This window comes from Mesoplodon densirostris, chromosome 3 (genome assembly GCF_025265405.1).
Source record: "Mesoplodon densirostris isolate mMesDen1 chromosome 3, mMesDen1 primary haplotype, whole genome shotgun sequence".
NCBI lineage: Eukaryota > Metazoa > Chordata > Mammalia > Artiodactyla > Ziphiidae > Mesoplodon > Mesoplodon densirostris.
This window is the reverse complement of record NC_082663.1, coordinates 130154068-130173575: the sequence shown is the minus strand read 5'-3', so window position 1 is coordinate 130173575 and position 19508 is coordinate 130154068. Positions and strand designations below refer to the sequence as shown.

At 45.7% G+C, this 19508-nt stretch overlaps 1 protein-coding gene across 1 annotated transcript in view; it reads left to right on the top strand.

The window, feature by feature from the left end:
• The window catches only part of CCDC69 (coiled-coil domain containing 69), a 36352-nt gene extending 19284 nt beyond the window's left edge, over window positions 1–17068 (top strand). Inside the window, exons 4-10 of the mRNA XM_060094441.1 lie at window positions 2462–2568; window positions 3060–3147; window positions 12661–12734; window positions 13856–13957; window positions 14446–14565; window positions 15715–15812; window positions 16789–17068. Of these exons, the coding sequence (XP_059950424.1) occupies window positions 2462–2568; window positions 3060–3147; window positions 12661–12734; window positions 13856–13957; window positions 14446–14565; window positions 15715–15812; window positions 16789–16966 (767 nt within the window). The 3' untranslated portion in view covers window positions 16967–17068. The remainder of the gene's footprint in view (window positions 1–2461; window positions 2569–3059; window positions 3148–12660; window positions 12735–13855; window positions 13958–14445; window positions 14566–15714; window positions 15813–16788) is intronic.
• Window positions 17069–19508: the final 2440 nt, after the last annotated feature.

The window sequence follows — 19508 nt, the reverse complement described above, 5'->3', positions numbered from 1 at the left end:
CAGAGGTTCTCCAATCTGAATGTACATAAGAATTACCTGGGGTGTGTGATTTTCAAAAGTACAGATTCAGGGGCCTCACCACAGACCAACTAAATAAGGATCTCTGGGAGCAGGGCTGAAGACTCTGCATTGTTAGTGATGATAAATCTTTTGAATAAGCTTCTCCCCAGTTGGGGCCAGTCTGGTACTGCTGACCAACGTTTGGGACCCTGAGCCAAAAGATTTATGAGAGCTGATCATGACCACTGCCTCCGCCCAGGACCCAGGGCTCAGACTTCCTATCTGATGGACTGACCACAGCCTCTTTCCTCACATTTCTTGTCATATCTTGTACCCAACCTGGCCTATGAAGTTCTGTAGTAATATTACTACTACATTTCCTTTTATTTATTTATTTATCTATGGCTGCGTTGGGTCTTCGTTGCTGCTCGCAGGCTTTCTCTAGTTGCGGTGAGCAGGGGCTACTCTTCATTGCAGTGAGCTGGCTTCTCATTGCAATGGCCTCTCGTTTCAGAGCACGGGCTCTAGGCTCGCGGGCTTCAGTAGTTATGGCACATGGGCTCAGTAGTTATGGCTTGCAGGCTCTAGAGTACAGGCTCAGTAGTTGTGGCGCACACGGGCTTAGTTGCTCCGTGGCATGTGGGATCTTCCCAGACCAGGGATCGAACCCGTGTCCCCTGCATTGGCAGGCGGATTCTTAACCACTGCGCTACCAGGGAAGTCCCTATTACTCTACTACATTTATAATAATACTAACAATGCTAGTATTAGCCTCCAATGCTTGTCATGAGCACCGAGGAATATTTAGAGAACATTTAGTGAACAATGAAGAGTACTTATTGAGCACCTCCAAATGCCTGGCACTACACTTAGTGCTTTTTAAAATTCATTCATTTGTTGTGTTTTTTAGATTCTACATATAAGTGGTAACATACAGTATTGGTCTTTCTCTGACTTAGTGCACTAAGCATAATACTCTCTAGGTCCATCCATGTTGTTGCAAATGGCAGAATTTCATTCTTTTTTATGGCTGAGTAATACTCCTTTACATGTATATACTGCATCTACTTTATCCATTCATATGTTGATGGACACTTAGGTTGCTTCCATGTGTTGGCTATTGTACAATTACTGCTTTTTATGCATAAGCTGGTAGAACAAGGTGGTAGCTCAGAATGTTTGCTGTGGAATCCAATTGTGTAGGTTCACAGTCCTTTATCCCGATTGTGAACTGGGTGACCTTGCACAGGTTACATGATTTCTTTGTCCCTCAGTTCCCTTATCTGTGACATGGGGATAATCATAGTGCCCACCACTCTGGGTGGTTGTGAGGATTCAGTGAGTAATACCTGTGAGATACTTGGAACAGAGCTGGGCATGTTTCTGAGCATGGTAAGCACTCTTTATTGTTGACCTGCTGTTGTTATTTTTATCGCCATTGTTTTCTGACTTAATCATCTCAATAGCCCCAGGAGGTAGGTATTATCATTATCCTGATTTAACGTATTGGGTAATTAAGGCGAGGGTGGGTCCCTGCCTTAGGTGAGACCCAGAGCCTGTTGGACTCAGAGTGGCATCACCAGGCCTGTTTCAGGGTTTCCCTGTAGACTTCCTGTTTGCGTCTCCTCACTGTTCACACCAGCCTCTCTGCCCCCCGCTTCGGGGGATGCTGAAGGTGAGGGGTCACACACTCAGACACAGGGCCCAGCAGGTAAAGTGTGTGACCAAGTGGCCCCTTACACGCGTCCTCTGTGAGGAGAGGTAAGGACAGTGGCAAAGGGCAGAGCCACATCCTGGACGGAGGGGAAGGCAGCTGCCCCTCAGCCCAGCTCCTGCTTTGACACTAAGGCACACACCGCCACTTCTTTGGCTTCTTCAAGATAAGTTGGAAATCTGTCGTATTAAGTAAAATCTGCCTAGTTATTAAGCATCAGCCACTGTTTGTTTTTAATTTAGATATTAGGTAGAGCAGCGGTCCCCAACCTTTTTGGTACCAGGGACCGTTTTCGTGGAAGACAATTTTCCCAAGGACTGGGGCGTGAGGCGGGGGCGGGGGGGATGGTTTCGGGTGGCTCAAGTGCATTACTTTCATTGTGCACTTTATTTCTATTATTATTACATCAGCTCCGTCTCAGATCATCGGGCATTAGATCCCGGGGGTTAGGGACCCCTGGGGTAGAGCAAATAGCACCTTTATGTGCTGAACGTGTCCCGTGAGTTACCGGCTCTGCTATAGATCCCAGGGGCAAAATGAGACCCCTGGCTCCTGCACTTTATGAAGGAGGGTCTCCAAAGCCAGGGAGATTTAAAGGGCTGCCTCTGGAGGTTGATCCCCGAGCTGAGACCATTCTTGAGGAGGAGACAGGCTCCCCACCCCTTAGCTTGAGCCTCATACACCCTCTCTGCTGGGCCTGGTCCCAACCTCTGCTCTGTGATTTTTTTTTTCCTCCCTCACCTATAGCCACAACTGTCCATCTCTGTGCATCTGAGGAGCATGAACAGTACCAGAAGGCTATCACCAGAATTCTCCAGCAACACGAAGAGGACAAGAAGAAATGGGCACAGAAGGTAAGTCCCAGCCCCTCTCTTTTCCTCCTGCTCTGCTAACCATGTTAAATCCCAGAGTGAGGCATCTTTTGGTTTTATTGTTGGTGTAAGTATCTCTTACTTGTTTTGCCAGGAAGAGAGTCCTTTATCTGTTGTAACTGCTGGCATATAATTCATTATATTCATTCTATGCAATAAAAGGTGGGGAAACACTAACATAACAAAGGGCTTCCTGCCTTCAGTGGCATCAGGATTAGAAGATTCCAAAATCCCTTTCCACCTGGTAAATCTCTGGGAGCCCCCTTCTAAGCCCTAAAGAGGGCAAAGTCAGCCACACCTGCTGTGTCTTGGAGGCCTTGTGCCCTCTCTGGGCACATGTCATTCCCATCACTCAGATCAGCGGGTAGGACTCTGGTCACCAACTTCCAAAAGGCTCCAGTGTCGGTGAGTGAATAGGTGAGGCTGCCCTGAACCTACGCAATCTCATCCTGCTCTGGACCCTCCGCCCCCAGGTGGAGAAGGAGAGGGAACTAGAGCTTGGAGAGAAACTGAATGAACAGCGAAGAGTCCTGGAGGGAGAGCATGCGGAGGCCCTGAGAGGTAAGGACAAGATGCACTTGGGAAGGTGTGGAACGGACTCCTTCTGTTCCACCTGCTGAGTTCAAACGGGACTCCCACTGTCCCCTCCCTCTCACCTCTGGTCCATAAGCAGTTGGTCACTTCAGGGCTAGAGTTTGCAGGGTCCTTCAGCTTGTCCTTTCAGGCATGTAAAATCTGACCCCATCCTTTGTTTTACCTTAGTTGAGAGGTGTTTTTCCTTTCCATTTTAAAAGCAATTCGTATTCATTACAGGAAATATGGAAAACCTTGACAAATAGGAGAATTTTAAAATATCTGTTGTCCTTCCCCACAATGATGATGGCTCTTACAATTTATGGTTAGGTTGATTATTTTTTTCAAGTAACTTTCTTTCCTTTTACATGTGATGTGCTCATGATAGAAAATTTAGAATGTACAGATTAAACAAAAAGATCTTACAGCATAATGGTTGGATCTCAGACTCTGCAAATGGTCTCTGGGTTTGAATCCCAGCTTCACCATTTACCATCTGTGTAACCTTGAAGAAGTTAGTTAACCCTTGCTCATAGGGTCTTTATGAGAATCAAACAATTTAATTTATAGTTAGATAGATAGATAGATAGATAGATAGATAGATAGATGAAGGAATCTAGAACAGTCCCTGATAGTTCACAAGATACTTAGCAAGTATTTATTAGTATTTATTATTTTATTACTGAGAAAATTAAAATTGTGTATAATTCCACCCAGAACTAATCACTGCTACCCCTTTGTTTATAGATCCCTTTTACTTCTTTTGTGTGTATTTACCTAGAATATATATCTATGCACATACACACACTTTGGGGGGAGGAGATAAATTGATTTTTTCACTTTGAACTGTATTAACATCTTGTCATTAAACTCCTGTAGCACAGTTTTAGTAACTACATAGCATTCCAGTGTGTACCCTTGCTCATTTAACTGAGCCCCTTTGGTTAGGCATTTCGGCAGTTTCAAACTTTTGCCATTGTTTATAATAGCAGTGATACACAGCGAACCTCATTTTGTAAAATATTTGCCACACTCATGATTTTATCGTTAGAATAACATCCTAGTAGGGTTGGTATGGCAAAGTTAATGTACGTATATCTTTTATTTTGGTAAAATACACATAAGATTTACCATTAGTGACATTTACTCCATTCACAGTGCCCTGCAACCATCACCACTGTCCACTTCCAGAACTCTCTCATCCTAAAGGCAAACCCCATACCCACTAAGCAGTCACTCTCAAACCCCACCCTCACCCTTCCAACCTCCCAGCAACTACCAATCTGCTCTGGGTCTCATGGCTTTTCCACTGCGGACACTCATGTAAATGGAATCATACAACCCCTTCATCTGGCTTCCTTCACCCAGCATAACATTTCCAAGGCTCATCCATGCCGCAGTGTGCATTTGCACTCCATTCCTTTTTCTCCCCCCATTTTTAAAATTACTCCATTCCTTTTTGTGGCTGAATAATATTCCATTGCCTGGGTGCCCCACACTCTCTTATCCATTCATCAGTTGATAGATACCTGGGCTATGAACCAGTGCCACCAGTACAAGCACCTACTTGAACACCTGCTTTCAGTTCCCCCTGGGTGTACGCTTAGGAGTAGAACTGCTGGGTCACGTGGTAATTCTATGCTTAACTTTTTGGGAAACCACCAAACTGTTTTCCACAGTGGCTGCACCACTTTTCAGTTCCAATGTCAATGCACAAAGGTTCCAATTGCACCACATCCTTGCCAACACTTGCTAGTTTCCATTGTTGTTGCTATTATTATTATTGCCATCCTAGTGATCACAAAGTGGTATCTCATCATGGTTTTGATTTGCATTTCCCTAATGACTAATTTTGCTGAGCACCTTTTCATGTGCATGTTGGCCATTTGTATAGCTTCTTTGGGGAAGGTTATCTAGGTCTTTGATGCTATTGAAATTGACCTTGAAAATGTTATACCAATTTTTCTTTAATCATCAGTATTTGTATGACTTTCCCCAGAATTATTTATCTTTTTTAAAACACAGTTAAGATTATTTTATATGTAAAAATTTATATCTTGTTCTTTTTATTTAACATTGTATCAAACATGTTTCCAAGTAATTCTTCTGCTACTAAAATGTAAAATCTAGACCACTGCATACATGGTTTTCCTTAGTTCCTGTGAGTCTAGACATATAGGTTTTAACTATTGTAAGTAACACTGCACTAAACGTGTTTTGCGTAAAGATATGCCCACATTTTACATTATATCCTTAGATTCCCAGAAATGGAATAACTAGAACAGAGGTCTGAACAATTTTAAGAATCTTGAAACATATTGCAACATTAACGCAATTTTGAAATAGAATTGAAGCCCTTGCCCTGGGAATTTGAAGGGTTGCATTTTAATACTAATACACCCCGTGAAACTGGGTCTGTCACTGGACCTTAGTTCACTTGTATATCTCTAAAACCTACCTTGAATCTCCTTTCAGTATGTGTATCTCTAAAATCTTCCTTCCCTCCCTCTCAAGGCTATTATGGGAAAACAACTTTCTTCTCCAAGCAGAGCATTGCTTTGATATTAATTTTAGCATTGTAAATATATTGATAAGAAAATTTTCCTACTGTAAAAACCCCAGAGGGGAAGGGACTGCCTGTCTCGAGTTCTTCCCATCAGTCAGAATTCTTTCATAGTTACTTTTAAATTGCTTGGCACCGATTAGGTGCTGCCTAAGTGTGTATTAAATGAATGACTAAAATAACAGCATGGGGGAAGTATAACTGGGAGAGGCTAGAGGTGGTTATTCACATTTGATAACCTTGTTGTCTTTTATTTTCTATTTTTGTTTTTATTTTTTAATTATTATACATTAAAATTGACTTTCTGATATACAGTTTCATAAACTTTAACACGTGTAGATTCATACAACCATCACCATAATCCAATATAGAACAGTTCTGTCACCCCCAAAACACTCTCTCAGACTGCCCATTTGTATTCACATCCTCTCCCACCCCAACCCCTGACAACCACGGATCTGTTCTCCACCACTATGGTTTTGTCTTTTTGAGACTGTTAGAGAAACAAAATAATACAATATAATTTTTAACATTGTCCTCTTTCCCTCATCATGATGCCTTTGAGAGTCATCCAAGTGGCTGGGTGTATCAATAGTACCTTCTTTTTCATGGCTGAGTTGTGATCTAGTGTTCACTCATCCCCTTGTCCCAGGGGGGACAGGTCATTTCCAACTTGAGGCAATTATGAATAGAGCTCTTCTAAACATTTGTGTACAGGTCTCTGTGTGTTCTTAAGTTTCTTGGGTAAACACCTAGGAGTGGAATGGATATGATAAATGTATGTTCAGCTTTATGAGAAATGACTAAACTGCTTTCCTAAGGGGCCATCTTTTTACATTCCCATCGGTGATGGATGAGTTCCACTGTTCCTTTCCACCAACACTTGTCAATACTTTTTATTTTTTGCTGTTCTAATAAATAAGCAGTGATGACTCACTGTGGGTGTAATCTGCATTTCAGTAATGACTAATCATGTTGAACATCTCTTCTTGTGTTTATTTGCTGTCTGTATAACCTCTTTGGTAAAATGTCTGTTCAAATCCTTTGCCCATTTTAATTAGCTTGTTTGTTCTTACTGTAGAGTTTTGAGAGATCTTTATATATTTTGGATACAAGTCCTCTGTATTTGCAAATATTTTCTCCTAGTCTGTGTGGGTGTTTTGGTTTTGTTTTGTTTTCTTTTCTTTTTCATTCTCTTAATGGCTTTCACAAAGCAAAGCTTTAACTTTGATAAATTCCAAAGTTATTTTTTCTTTTATCAATTATGCTTTTGGTGTCATATCTAAGAACTCTTTGCTGAACTCTAGGTAACAAAGATCTTCTATGCTTTCTTCCAAAAGTTATATGGTTTTAAGTTTTACATTTAGGTCTATGATCCATATAATCATGTGATTTTTCTTCTTTATACTGTCAACATGGTAGATTGCATTGATTTGAGTTTTCAAATTTTGGACTTGTGTTACAAAACCCCACTTGGTCTTTTTATATATTGCTGAATTTGATTTGCTAATACTTTACTGAAGATGTTTGTTTCTATGTTCATAAGGGCTACTGGTCTGTAGTTTTTTCTTGTACCATCTGTCTGGTTTTAGTATCAGGGTAAAGCTTGCCTCATAGAATGACTTGGGAAATGCTCCTTCCTCTTCTATCTCTAAAAGAGATTGTGTAGAGTTGGTACTATATCATTTTTAAATATTCAGTAGAATTTGTCAGAGAAACCTAAAGATTTAAACAAATACTTGACCAAAGAGGATATACAGACAGCAAATAAACACAAGAAAAGATGGGCTTGGACATTTCCTTTCCAGAAAGTATTTAAGTACAGATTTAACTTCAATAGTTAAAGGAATGTCCAGGTTATGTATTTTTTCTTGGATGAGTTTTGGAAGATTGTAGTTTTTCAGTAATTGGTACTCTTTATCTAAGTTGTCAAGTTTATGTGCATAGGAATTGTTCATAGTGGTCCCTTAGTATTGTTTTAAATATCTTCTGTATCTATAATGCTATCCCCTCTTAAGTTTCTGTAATTGGTAATCTGTGCATTTATTTTTTTTTCTCTGTCAGTCTTGCTTGAGGTTTATCAATATTATTAATCCTTTCCAAGAATCAGCTTTCGGTTCCATTGATTTCTTTTTCCTATTTTTCTATTTTCAATCTCACTGACTTCTCTTTTTATTTCCTTCCTCCCGCTTGTTTGCTTTGTATCTAGTTAGCTCTTTTTTTTCTAGTTTCTTAAACTAGAAGTTTATTGATTTGAGACCTATCTCCTTTTCTAACATAAGCATTTGGTGCTATAAATTTCCCCCTCAGCACTGCATTATCTGCATCCTACAAATTGATGTTTTATATTTTTATTTTTGTTCAGTTCAAAATATATTCAAGGGAGATTACCTTGAGACTTCCTCTTTGGCTCACTGAATATTTAGAAGTGTATTTCCTTCCAAGTGTTTGGACATTTTCCAGTTGTCTTTTTGTTACTGATTTCCAGTTTGATTCCATTATGGTCAGAGAACACAGTTTGTATTTCATTTCTTTTATAATATTTTACAGCTTGTTTTATGATTCAGGATATGGTCTATCTTGTGAATGTTTCATGTGTACTTGGAAAGAATGTGTATTGAATATTTTATAAATGAATCAATTGAAACAAGTCATTGACAGTATTGTTCAGTTTATATTCTTACTGTGTCTACCTTTTCTATCGAATACTGAGGAGTGCTGACGTCTTCAACTGTAATTGTGTATTTGTCTGTTTCTCCTTTCAGTTCTGTCAGTTTTTGCTTCATGTAATTTGAAGAATGACTGTTCATGTATAAATATTTAAGGTTTGTTATGTCTTCCTGGAGAATGGACCCCTTTATCATGATGTAGTGTACGTCTTCATCCCTGAGAATCTTCCTTATTTTTTTTAAATTTATTTATTTTTTGGTTGTGCCAGGTCTTAGTAGCAGCAGGAGGGCTCTTTAGTTGCAGCTCACCAGCTCCTTAGTTGCAGCTCGCGGGCTCCTTAGTTGTGGCATGCATGTGGGATCTAGTTCCCTGACCAGGGATCGAACCTGCATCCCCTGCAGTGGGAGGCGGATTCTTAACCACTGTACCACCAGGGAAGTCCCAAGAATCTTCCTTATTCTTAAATGTTGCTTTTCCACTCTTTTTTTTTTTCTTGCAGTACGCGGGCCTCTCACTGTTGTGGCCTCTCCCGTTGCGGAGCACAGGCTCCGGACACGCAGGCTCAGCGGCCATGGCTCACGGGCCTAGCCGCTCCGCGGCATGTGGGATCCTCCCGGACCGGGGCACGAACCCATGTCCCCTGCATCGGCAGGCGGACCCTCAACCACTGCGCCACCAGGGAAGCCCCTCCACTCTTACTTTTAACCTACCTATGACATATTTAACGTAGGTTTTGTAGGGACCCTGGTGGTCCAGTGGTTACAACTCTGTGCTTTCACTGCCAAGGGCATGGGTTGGATCCCTGGTCGGGGAACTAAGATCCTGTGAGCCTCACAGCACGGCCAAAAACAAACAAAAAAAAGTAGGTGTTATATCATGCCAATAGCACATAGTTGGGGTTTCTTTTATTTGGAGTGTTTAGGCAGTTTAATGTTGTTATTGATATGGTTGAATTTAGGTCTGTCGTTTTGGTATTTGTCTTCTGTTTGTTCTGTTTTTTATCCTCTATTTTCCCTTCCCTGCTTTCTTTTGTAGTATCTGAACATTTTTTAGTATTCCTTTTTAACTTACCTATTCTCTTTTACTATATCTCTTTGTGTATGTATATATGTGTGTATGTGTATGTATGAGTGATTGCACTAAGAATTACAATATGCGTTAACAGTCTACTTAGAATTAATATCTTACCAGTTCAAGTGGAATGTACAAACCTTATCATCATATAGGTCTATCATCTCTCCTTTTTGTTGTACTCTTATGTATTACATCTGCATACGCTGAATACCCCGTCAGACAACATTATAATTTTTGCTTTTAACCATCATATTTTAAAGAGCTCAAAGGAAAAAGAAGAGTCTATTACATTTACCCAGGTGTTTACCAGTTCTGTTGTTCTTCCTAAATTCCTGAAGTTTCAAGTTGCCCTCTGGTACCATTTGTCTTCTATTTAAAGAATTTCCTTTGGCTTCCCTGGTGGTGCAGTGGTTGAGAGTCCGCCTGCCGATGCAGGGGACACGGGTTTGTGCCCCGGTCTGGGAAGATCCCACATGCCGCGGAGTGGCTGGGCCCGTGAGCCATGGCCACTGAGCCTGCGCGTCTGGAGCCTGCGCTCCACAACGGGAGAGGCCACAAGAGTGAGAGGCCCACGTACGGCAAAAAAAAAAAAAAAAAGAATTTCCTTGAGCAGTTCTTTTAGAGCAGGTCTATTGGTGATGAATTTTTAGTGTTTCTTCATCTAGAATGTCTTTATTTCACCTTCTTTCCTGAAGGATATTTTTACTGAAGATAGGATTCTTGATTTACAGTTCTTTTATTTCAGCAGTTTTAAAATGTTCTTATGCCTTCTAGTCTCCAAGCTTTCTAATGAGAAATCCACAACTCATTCAAACTTACTTCTTCCATGTAACGCACCATTTTTCTTTGATTCTGTTCCAGATTTTTTGTTATTAGTTTTTATTTTAACACCTTTATTGGAGTATAATTGCTTTACAATGGTGTGTTAGTTTCTGCTTTATAACAAAGTGAATCAGCTATACATATACATACATCCCCGTATCTCCTCCCTCTTGCATCTCCCTCCCACCCCCCCCATTCCACCCCTCTAGGTGGACACAAAGTACTGAGCTGATCTCCCTGTGCTATGTGGCTGCTTCCCACTAGCTATTTTACGTTTGGTAGTATATATAAGTCCATGCCACTCTCTCACTTTGTCCCACCTTCCCCTTCCCTCCCCTCAAGTCTATTCTCTACATCTGCCTCTTTCCTGCCCCTAGGTTCTTCATAACCTTTTTTTTTTTTTTTAGGTTCCATATACATGTGTTAGCATACGGTATTTGTTCTTCTCTTTCTGACTTACTTCACTCTGTATGACAGTCTCTAGGTCCATTCACCTTGCTACAAATAACTCAATTTCGTTTCTTTTTATGGCTGATTGTTATTAGTTTTTAAAAATGATACGTCTGAGTGTGGATTTCGTTGGGTTTACTTTGATGTTCAGTGAGCATCTTTAATCTGTAGGATTATGTTTTGCCAAATTTGGGAAGCATCCAACCATTCCTTCCTATAGTTTTTCTGTGCTGCATCTTTTCTGAGTCTTTGACTCAAATGTCAGATATCCTGGGATTATCTTTTGGGTCCCTGAGGCTCTGTCCATTTTTTTCCAATATTTTTTCACTTTCTTTCAGATTGGGTAATTTCTATTGATCTTCAAAAGTTCACTAGCTCTTTTTTATGTCATTTCCGTTCTTCTATTGAGCCTACCAAGTGAGTTTTTTACTTCATTTTTTTGTTCTAAAATTCCCTCCTAGTTTTAATGTTGGGTTACACTTTCTAGTTTTCCATCCTTTTGAAAAGTGTTCACCCTTATTTCAGAGCATTTGTATAGTGGCTTCCTTAAAGTCCCTTAATAATTTCAACATCTGTGGCACCTCACTGTTGGCATCTGTTGAATGTCTTTTCTCAGGAGAATTGAGATTTTCCCACTTCTTTGTATGCTGAGTGTTTAGAAGTGCAAGCTGAGGAATTTTGGATTTGTATGCTGAGCAGTTTTGTATTGCATTCTGGATATTTTGGATGTTTGAATACATCAGATTCTGGGTCTTGTTTAAATTAAATGTACTGGTTGAGTGGTACTTTGAATTCTGATCTTCTTGCCCAGTCTGCCTGCTACCATTTACTTTTCAGAGTCTGAAAACAGTTGTTCCATTCATTCTGTCCTGCTTTTATAGCTAAATTCAGTAGACTGCATGGAGTGTGCTTCCTCCATTTTACCTGGAAACAAACCTGTCTTGATAGGCCAGTTAATTAAGCCCATAATTTATAAAAATTAAGCCTGTGGTTTTTACATAGCTGATGTTATCAATTTTTGACAGCTCTATCACATTTATGTTACTGAATATTCTTTTCCTTGTGTCACTGCCCACTGTGACACAGGCCCCTTATATACCTGGGCCTTTGGCTGTACTACACTTTCCTGTTGTCTGTCCTATTTCCCATCCCACCCAGTGACTAGTCATTTCCCTCTTATCTTCTTTCAGCCAAGACAAGGTTGGAATTTTCCAAAAGGAACTTTGTAGAGGAGGCAGGATGAAAAGTAAACTCTGTGAATTTGGAGAGTGATAAGTCCAGCTCTGCACAGCACTGCCCAGCCTGGAGAGCCCTTGCATGTCCTTTTCTCACCCCTTAGAGACAACTAGGCCAGGCTTATTTTGACCCATTTCACAGTTGAGTCAACAGGAGTTTTAGGTATGTCAAGTGATCTCCTCCAGGTTTCTCAGTTTTAAAGCAGAATTAGGACCAGGTAGATTTCCTGGCCCCAAATCTAATGTACTTACTGTAGTTTTGTGCCATAGTTTGACAACTAATGATTCGATGATTTTGTGATTTGGCTAACCCAACTTATAGAACATTGGCCCTGTGCATTTTCCACAGCATGATGTGGCCTGAGATTAACAGCCTGCCTCATATCCTCATATCTTTGGATCTTCCCCTCAGCCAGGTGTGGGTGGCACCCACAATCTGGTAGGATTCACAGTTCTTCCCAGGATCTCATTTGTTTCCCCTTCCATGAGCTTCTATTAAATATCTACTACAGTTCTGGTACAGCCCCAAGCCCATGAGATAGGAGGAGGAATAAAAGCATTCTCAGACTCCTGGCCCCCATGATCCCAGGGGGTCACCTGGGCTCTCTGAAGCTCATGGGGCCTGCCGGACAGCTTTAGGGTGAAGTGTCAGGGATCTGAGCTCACAGTGGTCTCCTTTCCCTCCAGTCCTCCAGGCCTCCCATGAGCAGGATAAAGAAGCCCTTACCCACTCCTTCCAGGAGGCCAAGGCGGCCCTGCAGGTGAGACGGGTTGGGCCATGTCAGTCTCTGTGATGTGGGCACCACACTTTTTTTTTTTTTTTTGCGGTACGCGGGCCTCTCACTGTTGTGGCCTCTCCCGCTGCGAAGCACAGGCTCCGGACGCGCAGGCTCAGCGGCCATGGCTCATGGGCCCAGCCGCTCCACGGCATGCGGGATCTTCCCGGACCAGGGCACGAACCCATGTCCCCTGCATCGGCAGGCGGACTCTCAACCACTGCGCCACCAGGGAAGCCCCCACCACACTATTATATTAGCTCAGGAGGACTTGGTCTGAGATAAGGGTTGGCCTGTTTTTCAAGGACCGTTGGGAGCATCTTGGAGACTTCATGGGCCTGGTGTCACAGTGTGATTAGAGCGATGGGTGGATGCACAGGGACCTGTGGAAGCAGGAAAGAAGGTGTCCGACCCAATCTGGCTGGTCAGGGATTTCCTAGAGGGATTGAGATCTAAGCTGGAGTCTGCGGGTGGGTTAGAATTTTTCAGATGAAGAAGGGTAGGAAGAGTGCCTTAGGTAGGAAAAAAAAAGTGTTTAAAGGCATGGAAGAAAGGGAAAAAATATAGAGTACCTGTGGAACTGAAACAAGTTCAAGATGAATGGGTATAGAGTATAAGTGGGAGATAGCTGAGGTCAGAGAGGGAGGCAAGGACCAAACGGTGGGAGTCTGTGAGCCACAGTAAGGGGGTGCACTATCCTAAAGGCAATGGGCAAGGTTCGGGTGGAAGAAATCCTTGGCAGGGGAGCAGTATGGAGACAGGAATGAACCTGGCAGCTGGAAGAGTGATGTGATGTTGGCTGCAGGAGAAGGCGTGTAGAGGGAGCAATGAGAGAAGAGAAAGGGCAAGGACACTGAGCCTGGTTTGCATGTATTTTGAATGCCAGACTACCACCGGCCTTGAATACCCTGACATCGTCCCCAAGGGTATGGAGAGGTCGGGCTGTGTGTTTCGGGCAGTGGCTGAAGTAGCTAGAGCCTGCACTGCTGGGCAGAGCAACAACAGACTGAAGAACCCAATACTGACCCCTCCCTGTGGGGTGGAGAAGTCCACCTCCAGCCTTATGGGCCAGGGTTTCATCATCTCCATCCCACTCCCTTCTCCAGGAGACCACGGACAGACTGACCGCAGAGCTGGAGACCTTCCAGGCCAAGATGAAGAGGGTAGAGGAGTCCATCCTGAGCCAAGACTACAAGCAGTACATCCAGGTAGGCAGCAGTTCACCCGCAGCTTCTCCTTCTTCCACCTCCAGGCAGGTCCAGGTCTGGGCAACAGGAAAGGCCAGTCCCTCTTCAAGGACAGGGCTCAGACCTGACACTCGTACCTTCACAAGGGCCTGGAAGAAACAGTGTCCCCATGTCACTGAGGGGGCAGGTAAGGTACAGAGAGAGGCATATGGGATGGTCAAGTGCTCAGGCTCTGGACTCAGAACTAGGTGCAAAGAGCAAACCTACCACTTAGCACAAGCGACTTGACCTCTGTGAACCACGGTTTCCCCATCTGTGATGGTGTGAGCACAACATGCACTATTGAATAGAGTAAGATAAAGCACATTAAGCACTTTCCATGGGCCAAGAGAGGGAGGTGACTTGTGAAAGTCAGAGCTGGGGTCAGAGTGGGTAGGAGGGAGGTCGCCTGTGCCCCGCTGCCCCCTCTGCCAGATGGTCTGCTGAGATGGCTCTGTGCTCCTGTCTAGGAGTACGGGAGCCCCAGCCAGTTCTGGGAGCAGGAGCTGGAGAGCTTACACTTTGTCATCGAGATGAAGAACGAGCGAATCCACGAGCTAGACAAGCGGCTCATCCTCATGGAGACAGTGGTCCGTGGCTGGCAGCGGCTGGTGGGGGATGGTGGGGGGGGCAGCTCATGCTTCTGCTTTCTGGGCATTTCCTCTGTCAGGTGTGCAGAGGGAAGGCACTTTGAGGAGGGCCCAGGCTGGTCCATACCAGCTGTGACCTGCCACCTGTGCTGGCCCTTGAGCCACTGAGGCTGGTCTGGGTCCAACAGTGCCTCCTTGTCATCCGGGTCCTATACTTTTCTTGACTGCTCATGTTGCTGTCACTTGGGTGACACTGGGCAGGTAGCCGGGCTAATCAGGAGGGGCTGGCAGATGTCACAGGTCGGGCAGGGGCTCAGGAAGAAGTCAAGGCTGAAAAAAAAAAAAAAAAGTCAGACAGATTTGGAAAGCCAGAGTCAGCAAGGACAGGCCTGGGCAGTGGTGGGCACTGGGGACACAGGTGGCTTTGTCTCCAGGAGAAGGGAGGCCTTGGGAACCTAGGGTTGAATCGAAACGGATTATGTTACGTTGTCCTGGAAGAAGTTCCCTGTCCTCTTGTGTGGCGCACAACCTAAATTTTAAATCAGACCATCTCAGAGCTTCCCTATAAATTTTTTTCAACCATTTCTGTGCAATAGCATAACAGATACACTTACATTTTTATACATTAGATACTTCTGACTTCTGGAGAACCAAAATACTCTTTCTCTTGTGAACTGATGGAGATTTTTTTTTTTTTTTTTTTTTTTTTTGGGTTTGCGGGCCTCTCACTGCTGTGGGCTCTCCCGTTGCGGAGCACAGGCTCCGGACGCGCAGGCTCAGCGGCCGTGGCTCACGGGCCCAGCCGCTCCGCGGCATGTGGGATCTTCCCGGACCGGGGCACGAACCCGTGTCCCCTGCATCGGCAGGCGGACTCTCAACCACTGCGCCACCAGGGAAGCCCCTGATGGAGATTTTAAATAGTAGTGGCGCTCTTCTTTTTTTAATCCTCATCTGGCAAAGTGAAAAGTGGGCAGTCCTGTGTTTATGCCTTAGCTGTATTGTTCCAAGTAATCTTATTGCTTCACGAAATGTGACATTTGGTCTCAAGTAAATCAGTGTTTTCAGTGACCACAGATAAGAGGGAGGTGACAGCACACACTGTGTCGAGTGAGGTTGGTGGCTTTCTGAGCTCGCTCTTATTTGTCACAGAGAGAAAAGAACCTGCTGTTGGAGGAGAAGATCACCACCCTGCAGCAGGAGAACGAGGACCTCCACGCCCGAGGCCGCAACCAGATGGCTGTGTCCAGGTAGCTGCTCCCACCCCCCTCCTCCCACCCACCGCTTTTTTTGTGAAGTTCCAGTTGGGAGAGTCTCCAAGAGGCCCTGGGAATCGATTGACGTGGGCCCAGGCCTGTCTGGGGAATGTGGCTCCTCTTTGCTTGGGGGTCAGCAAAGGGAAATCCCAAAGGACCGGCTCTGCCCGGAAACAGAAGTCACAGGGCTGATTAATATCTCTTTGTCTCCATCCTGGCTAAGTGGGCTCCATGGGAAAGCCCAATCCAGGAAGAAGGAACAGGAAGCTTAGGGTTCAAGAGGCCAAATGAATGAATGAATCAGTTGTAAGGGATCCGTAAATGAGAACTAAGATCATGTGTCAGATGTAATTTGTTGACTACACATCATCTCATCTAATCCTCATAATTACTCTAAGAGCCAGTCCTGTTATCATTCCCATTTTACAAATTCACCAAGAGTGAATACCTTGTCCAGAGTTACACGTCTCAGTGGTGGAGCAGATCTGAACCCAGAGCTGTCTGCTAAACTTCAGACAAGCCTAGAATGGGACACTAGGGCCGTCTGTTCAGTTCCCCCAGTTCCCCCAACTGGTTCAGAGGCTGAGAAAAGGCCGGGGTGGGAGTGGGGCTTGGGGGGTATCTGAGGGCCACACTCCTTGGTCAACAGCTTTTTTTTCAACAGACCAACAAATTACATCTGACACATGATCTTAGTTCTCATTTACGGATCCCTTACAACTGATTCATTCATTCATTTGGCCTCTTGAACCCTAAGCTTCCTGTTCCTTCTTCCTGGATTGGGCTGTCCCATGGAGCCCACTTAGCCAGGATGGAGACAAACAGAGTTGCCTTTTGCGGACAGGCAGATGGGACAGGGCGGTGGGCCCCCGGGCAGGCTTCCTGGAGAAGTGGGCTGGTCGCTGCAGTCGATGGAGACCCCGAGGGGTGGTTCCCCACAGGCAACCCTGGGCTCTGTCTGTGTCCACAGGCAGCTCTCTGAGGACCTGCTTCTCACCCAAGAGGCCCTGGAGAAGGAGTCGCAGTTATGCCGGCAGCTCCAGCAGGAGAAGGAGCAGCTACTGTACCGGGTCCTTGGGGCCGACGCCTCCCCCGCCTTCCCGCTGGCCTCTCTCACCCCCACTGAGGTCTCCTTCCTCGCCACATAGCGCCTGGACTGCCGGGATGCTGTGGTCACAGCTTTCTCTCGAGGACTTGGCAGAGAAAACAGCAGGGGCCTCTTGTCCCTAGGAGGGGACAAGGGTGGGAGTGAGATGGGGAGCCAGGATGTGTGGCCAGTCAGCCCTGGGGGCTTGGGCCACGTAGACCCACCCACGGGGCTTCAGAGGCCCCTCAAGTTGGCGCAGGGGACAAGCAAAAGGAGCCCTTTCCTCCCTCCCCTTCTGTCTTCAGATCGGGGAGTTCTGAGGCTTTCCCCAGGGGCAGCCATGCCACATTGGTCATCTGACCAAGAAGAGACAACCCCCTGGTCCTCACTTCCCGCAGCCACCCACCCACCCACCCAAGCCCCACTCCCGCCCTGGCCTTTTCTCAGCCTCTGAACCAGTTGGGGGAACTGAACAGACGGCCCTAGTGTCCCATTCTAGGCTTGTCTGAAGTTTAGACTAGGGGCTGGGGGGCAGGGGAGGACAGGGGCCACATGCTGTGAATCAAACTGGGGAGGGTGAGTGGCTGGGAGGGGGCACTGGAGGCCCTGCCGACTGGGCAGTGAATTGGGCATGGCACCAGTCCCAGGCCCAGAATCCGGTCAGTCTAGGGGTTACCGGCAGAGCTGCTCCTCCTGGACCGGGCAAGGCTCACTGCCTGCTACTCCCGGTCCCTCAGCCTCAGTGCCATCAGGACACGGGGGCCACCTAGTGGATCTAAGTACCCTCGACAGCCAGAGCTGGAACCTCATCCTTGTACTGATGAGGAAACCAAGGTGGGGAGTGGGACCCGCAGAGCCAGGACTAGGGCCTCATCTGTCATCCAGGTTTCACCTTATCATACTTTTTCTTCCACCCCAGGCTCTGGGAGGTCATGTCTGAGACTTGGTCTTCCTCCTCCTTGCTCTGACTGCCCCCCACCCTTAGCAGTGCTCTCTTTCATTCCTGCTCTCCACTTAATTCCTTCTACCACCCCTGACCCCAGGTGCACGGATCCCGGCCCTCAGCCTCCCCGTCAGTGCAAAGGGGTGGCTCGAATAACTAACCCCGGCAGGCCTGTCCAATCCTGACTGTCTGTGGATTCAAGATTCTTCTCAGGAAGTGTTGGGTCATCTGGAAACAATAACAATCCCACCCCTGTATAAGCATTTTAATTAAATGCTTTCATACACACCTCTCTCCTTGATCTGCAAAAGATCCTCAAAGCAGGTTCTTACCCAGCTTTAGCAGAGAGCAAACTGACATCACAGGAGCCAATGGGCCTTGCCTGGGGTCCCCCAGCCCCCCGGACCATCACGTAGGGAAAGTCAACTCACAGGAACTGAGGTTTCCTCTGGCATCCCAGACTGCCTTCTTCATTCCCCCAGATCTGGGCTTCATCCATTTCTAGTTCTAGGGGTTCGGATGTGACTCTGTTTCTCCAGCCCTGGGCAAACAGGTTTTCCAGGAGCCTTGGGGACAGCTCTGGAATGAAACACACACATACTCCTTCCTATAACTTTTCCCAAAGGCTGACTAGGATAGCCTAGTTCATTGGACGTTAATGGTCACAACCAAGAAAAGAATGGGTAGCCAAGTAATTTGGGAAACTCTAGGTTCAGTCAAGTTAAACAGCTCTGCAAACTGCAGGATTTCTCAGAGGCTTTAAGATGCTAACATGCACTGCAAACTCCCAAGGAGGAAGCAAAGTGTCCAGCATCTCCTAAACATCTTTGCCCAAGTTTCTCCCCCAACCTGAGCACTTCAGGCTGCAGAATGCACTTTAGAAAACATCGTTCTAATTGAGAGAGTTGAAGGCTGGAGAAGGGGCAGGTCGTGGGAAGTGGGGTTTCCCTCATGCAGCCCGTGGTGGTTGTGAGGAGATGAACTGAGGTCCCACCCTCACCCTGGGGTAGGCAAGCTATGGAAACTAAAAAACGTGCTACTGCATTGATTTGGCCTCTGTTTTTCTGGGAGAGGGTGGAGGTGGGTCCTGACTCAAGGCCTCTGCTAGGGGCAGGGATCCTTGAGGAGTAAGTCCTGGGGCCTGGGGGGACTCACCAGCAGTTCTGGGCTCCTCCTCAGGTACTGGGGCCCCACAGGCCCTGGCTTTGCCCAGGCTTGGCGTAAAGGCTGGCTCAAAGCCTGGCTGTCAGAATAGGGCGAGGCCTGGAGCGAGGCCATGAGGCTGAAACAAGAGGTGAAAGCAGTGATGGGCTGGCAGAGTGTAGGGGGTGAACGTGAGGTTTTTTCTGCTCTGCAAGGGGCACCTCCTTGGCATCAAAACCACCGAGGTTTATACGGTTACCTAGCCCTGCTTCTACCTATTGCTCTACACCTTGATGCCAGGGAGCAGGGGAACACAAGGACACGGGTGGTAGCTGTCCCTGGGCCCTGAAGGTTCATGGCCTGGCAGGTGTCAATGGCAGCGTCCCTGGCCCAGGGTCTCTTCCACATATAGGGTGTTCCCTGCATCCTACCTGGCTTTCCTGGCGTACCTGTCCACATCTCCATGGCCTGCTCACTGACATCGGGGGCTGGACCCAGCTGCAGGGACAAAAAAACC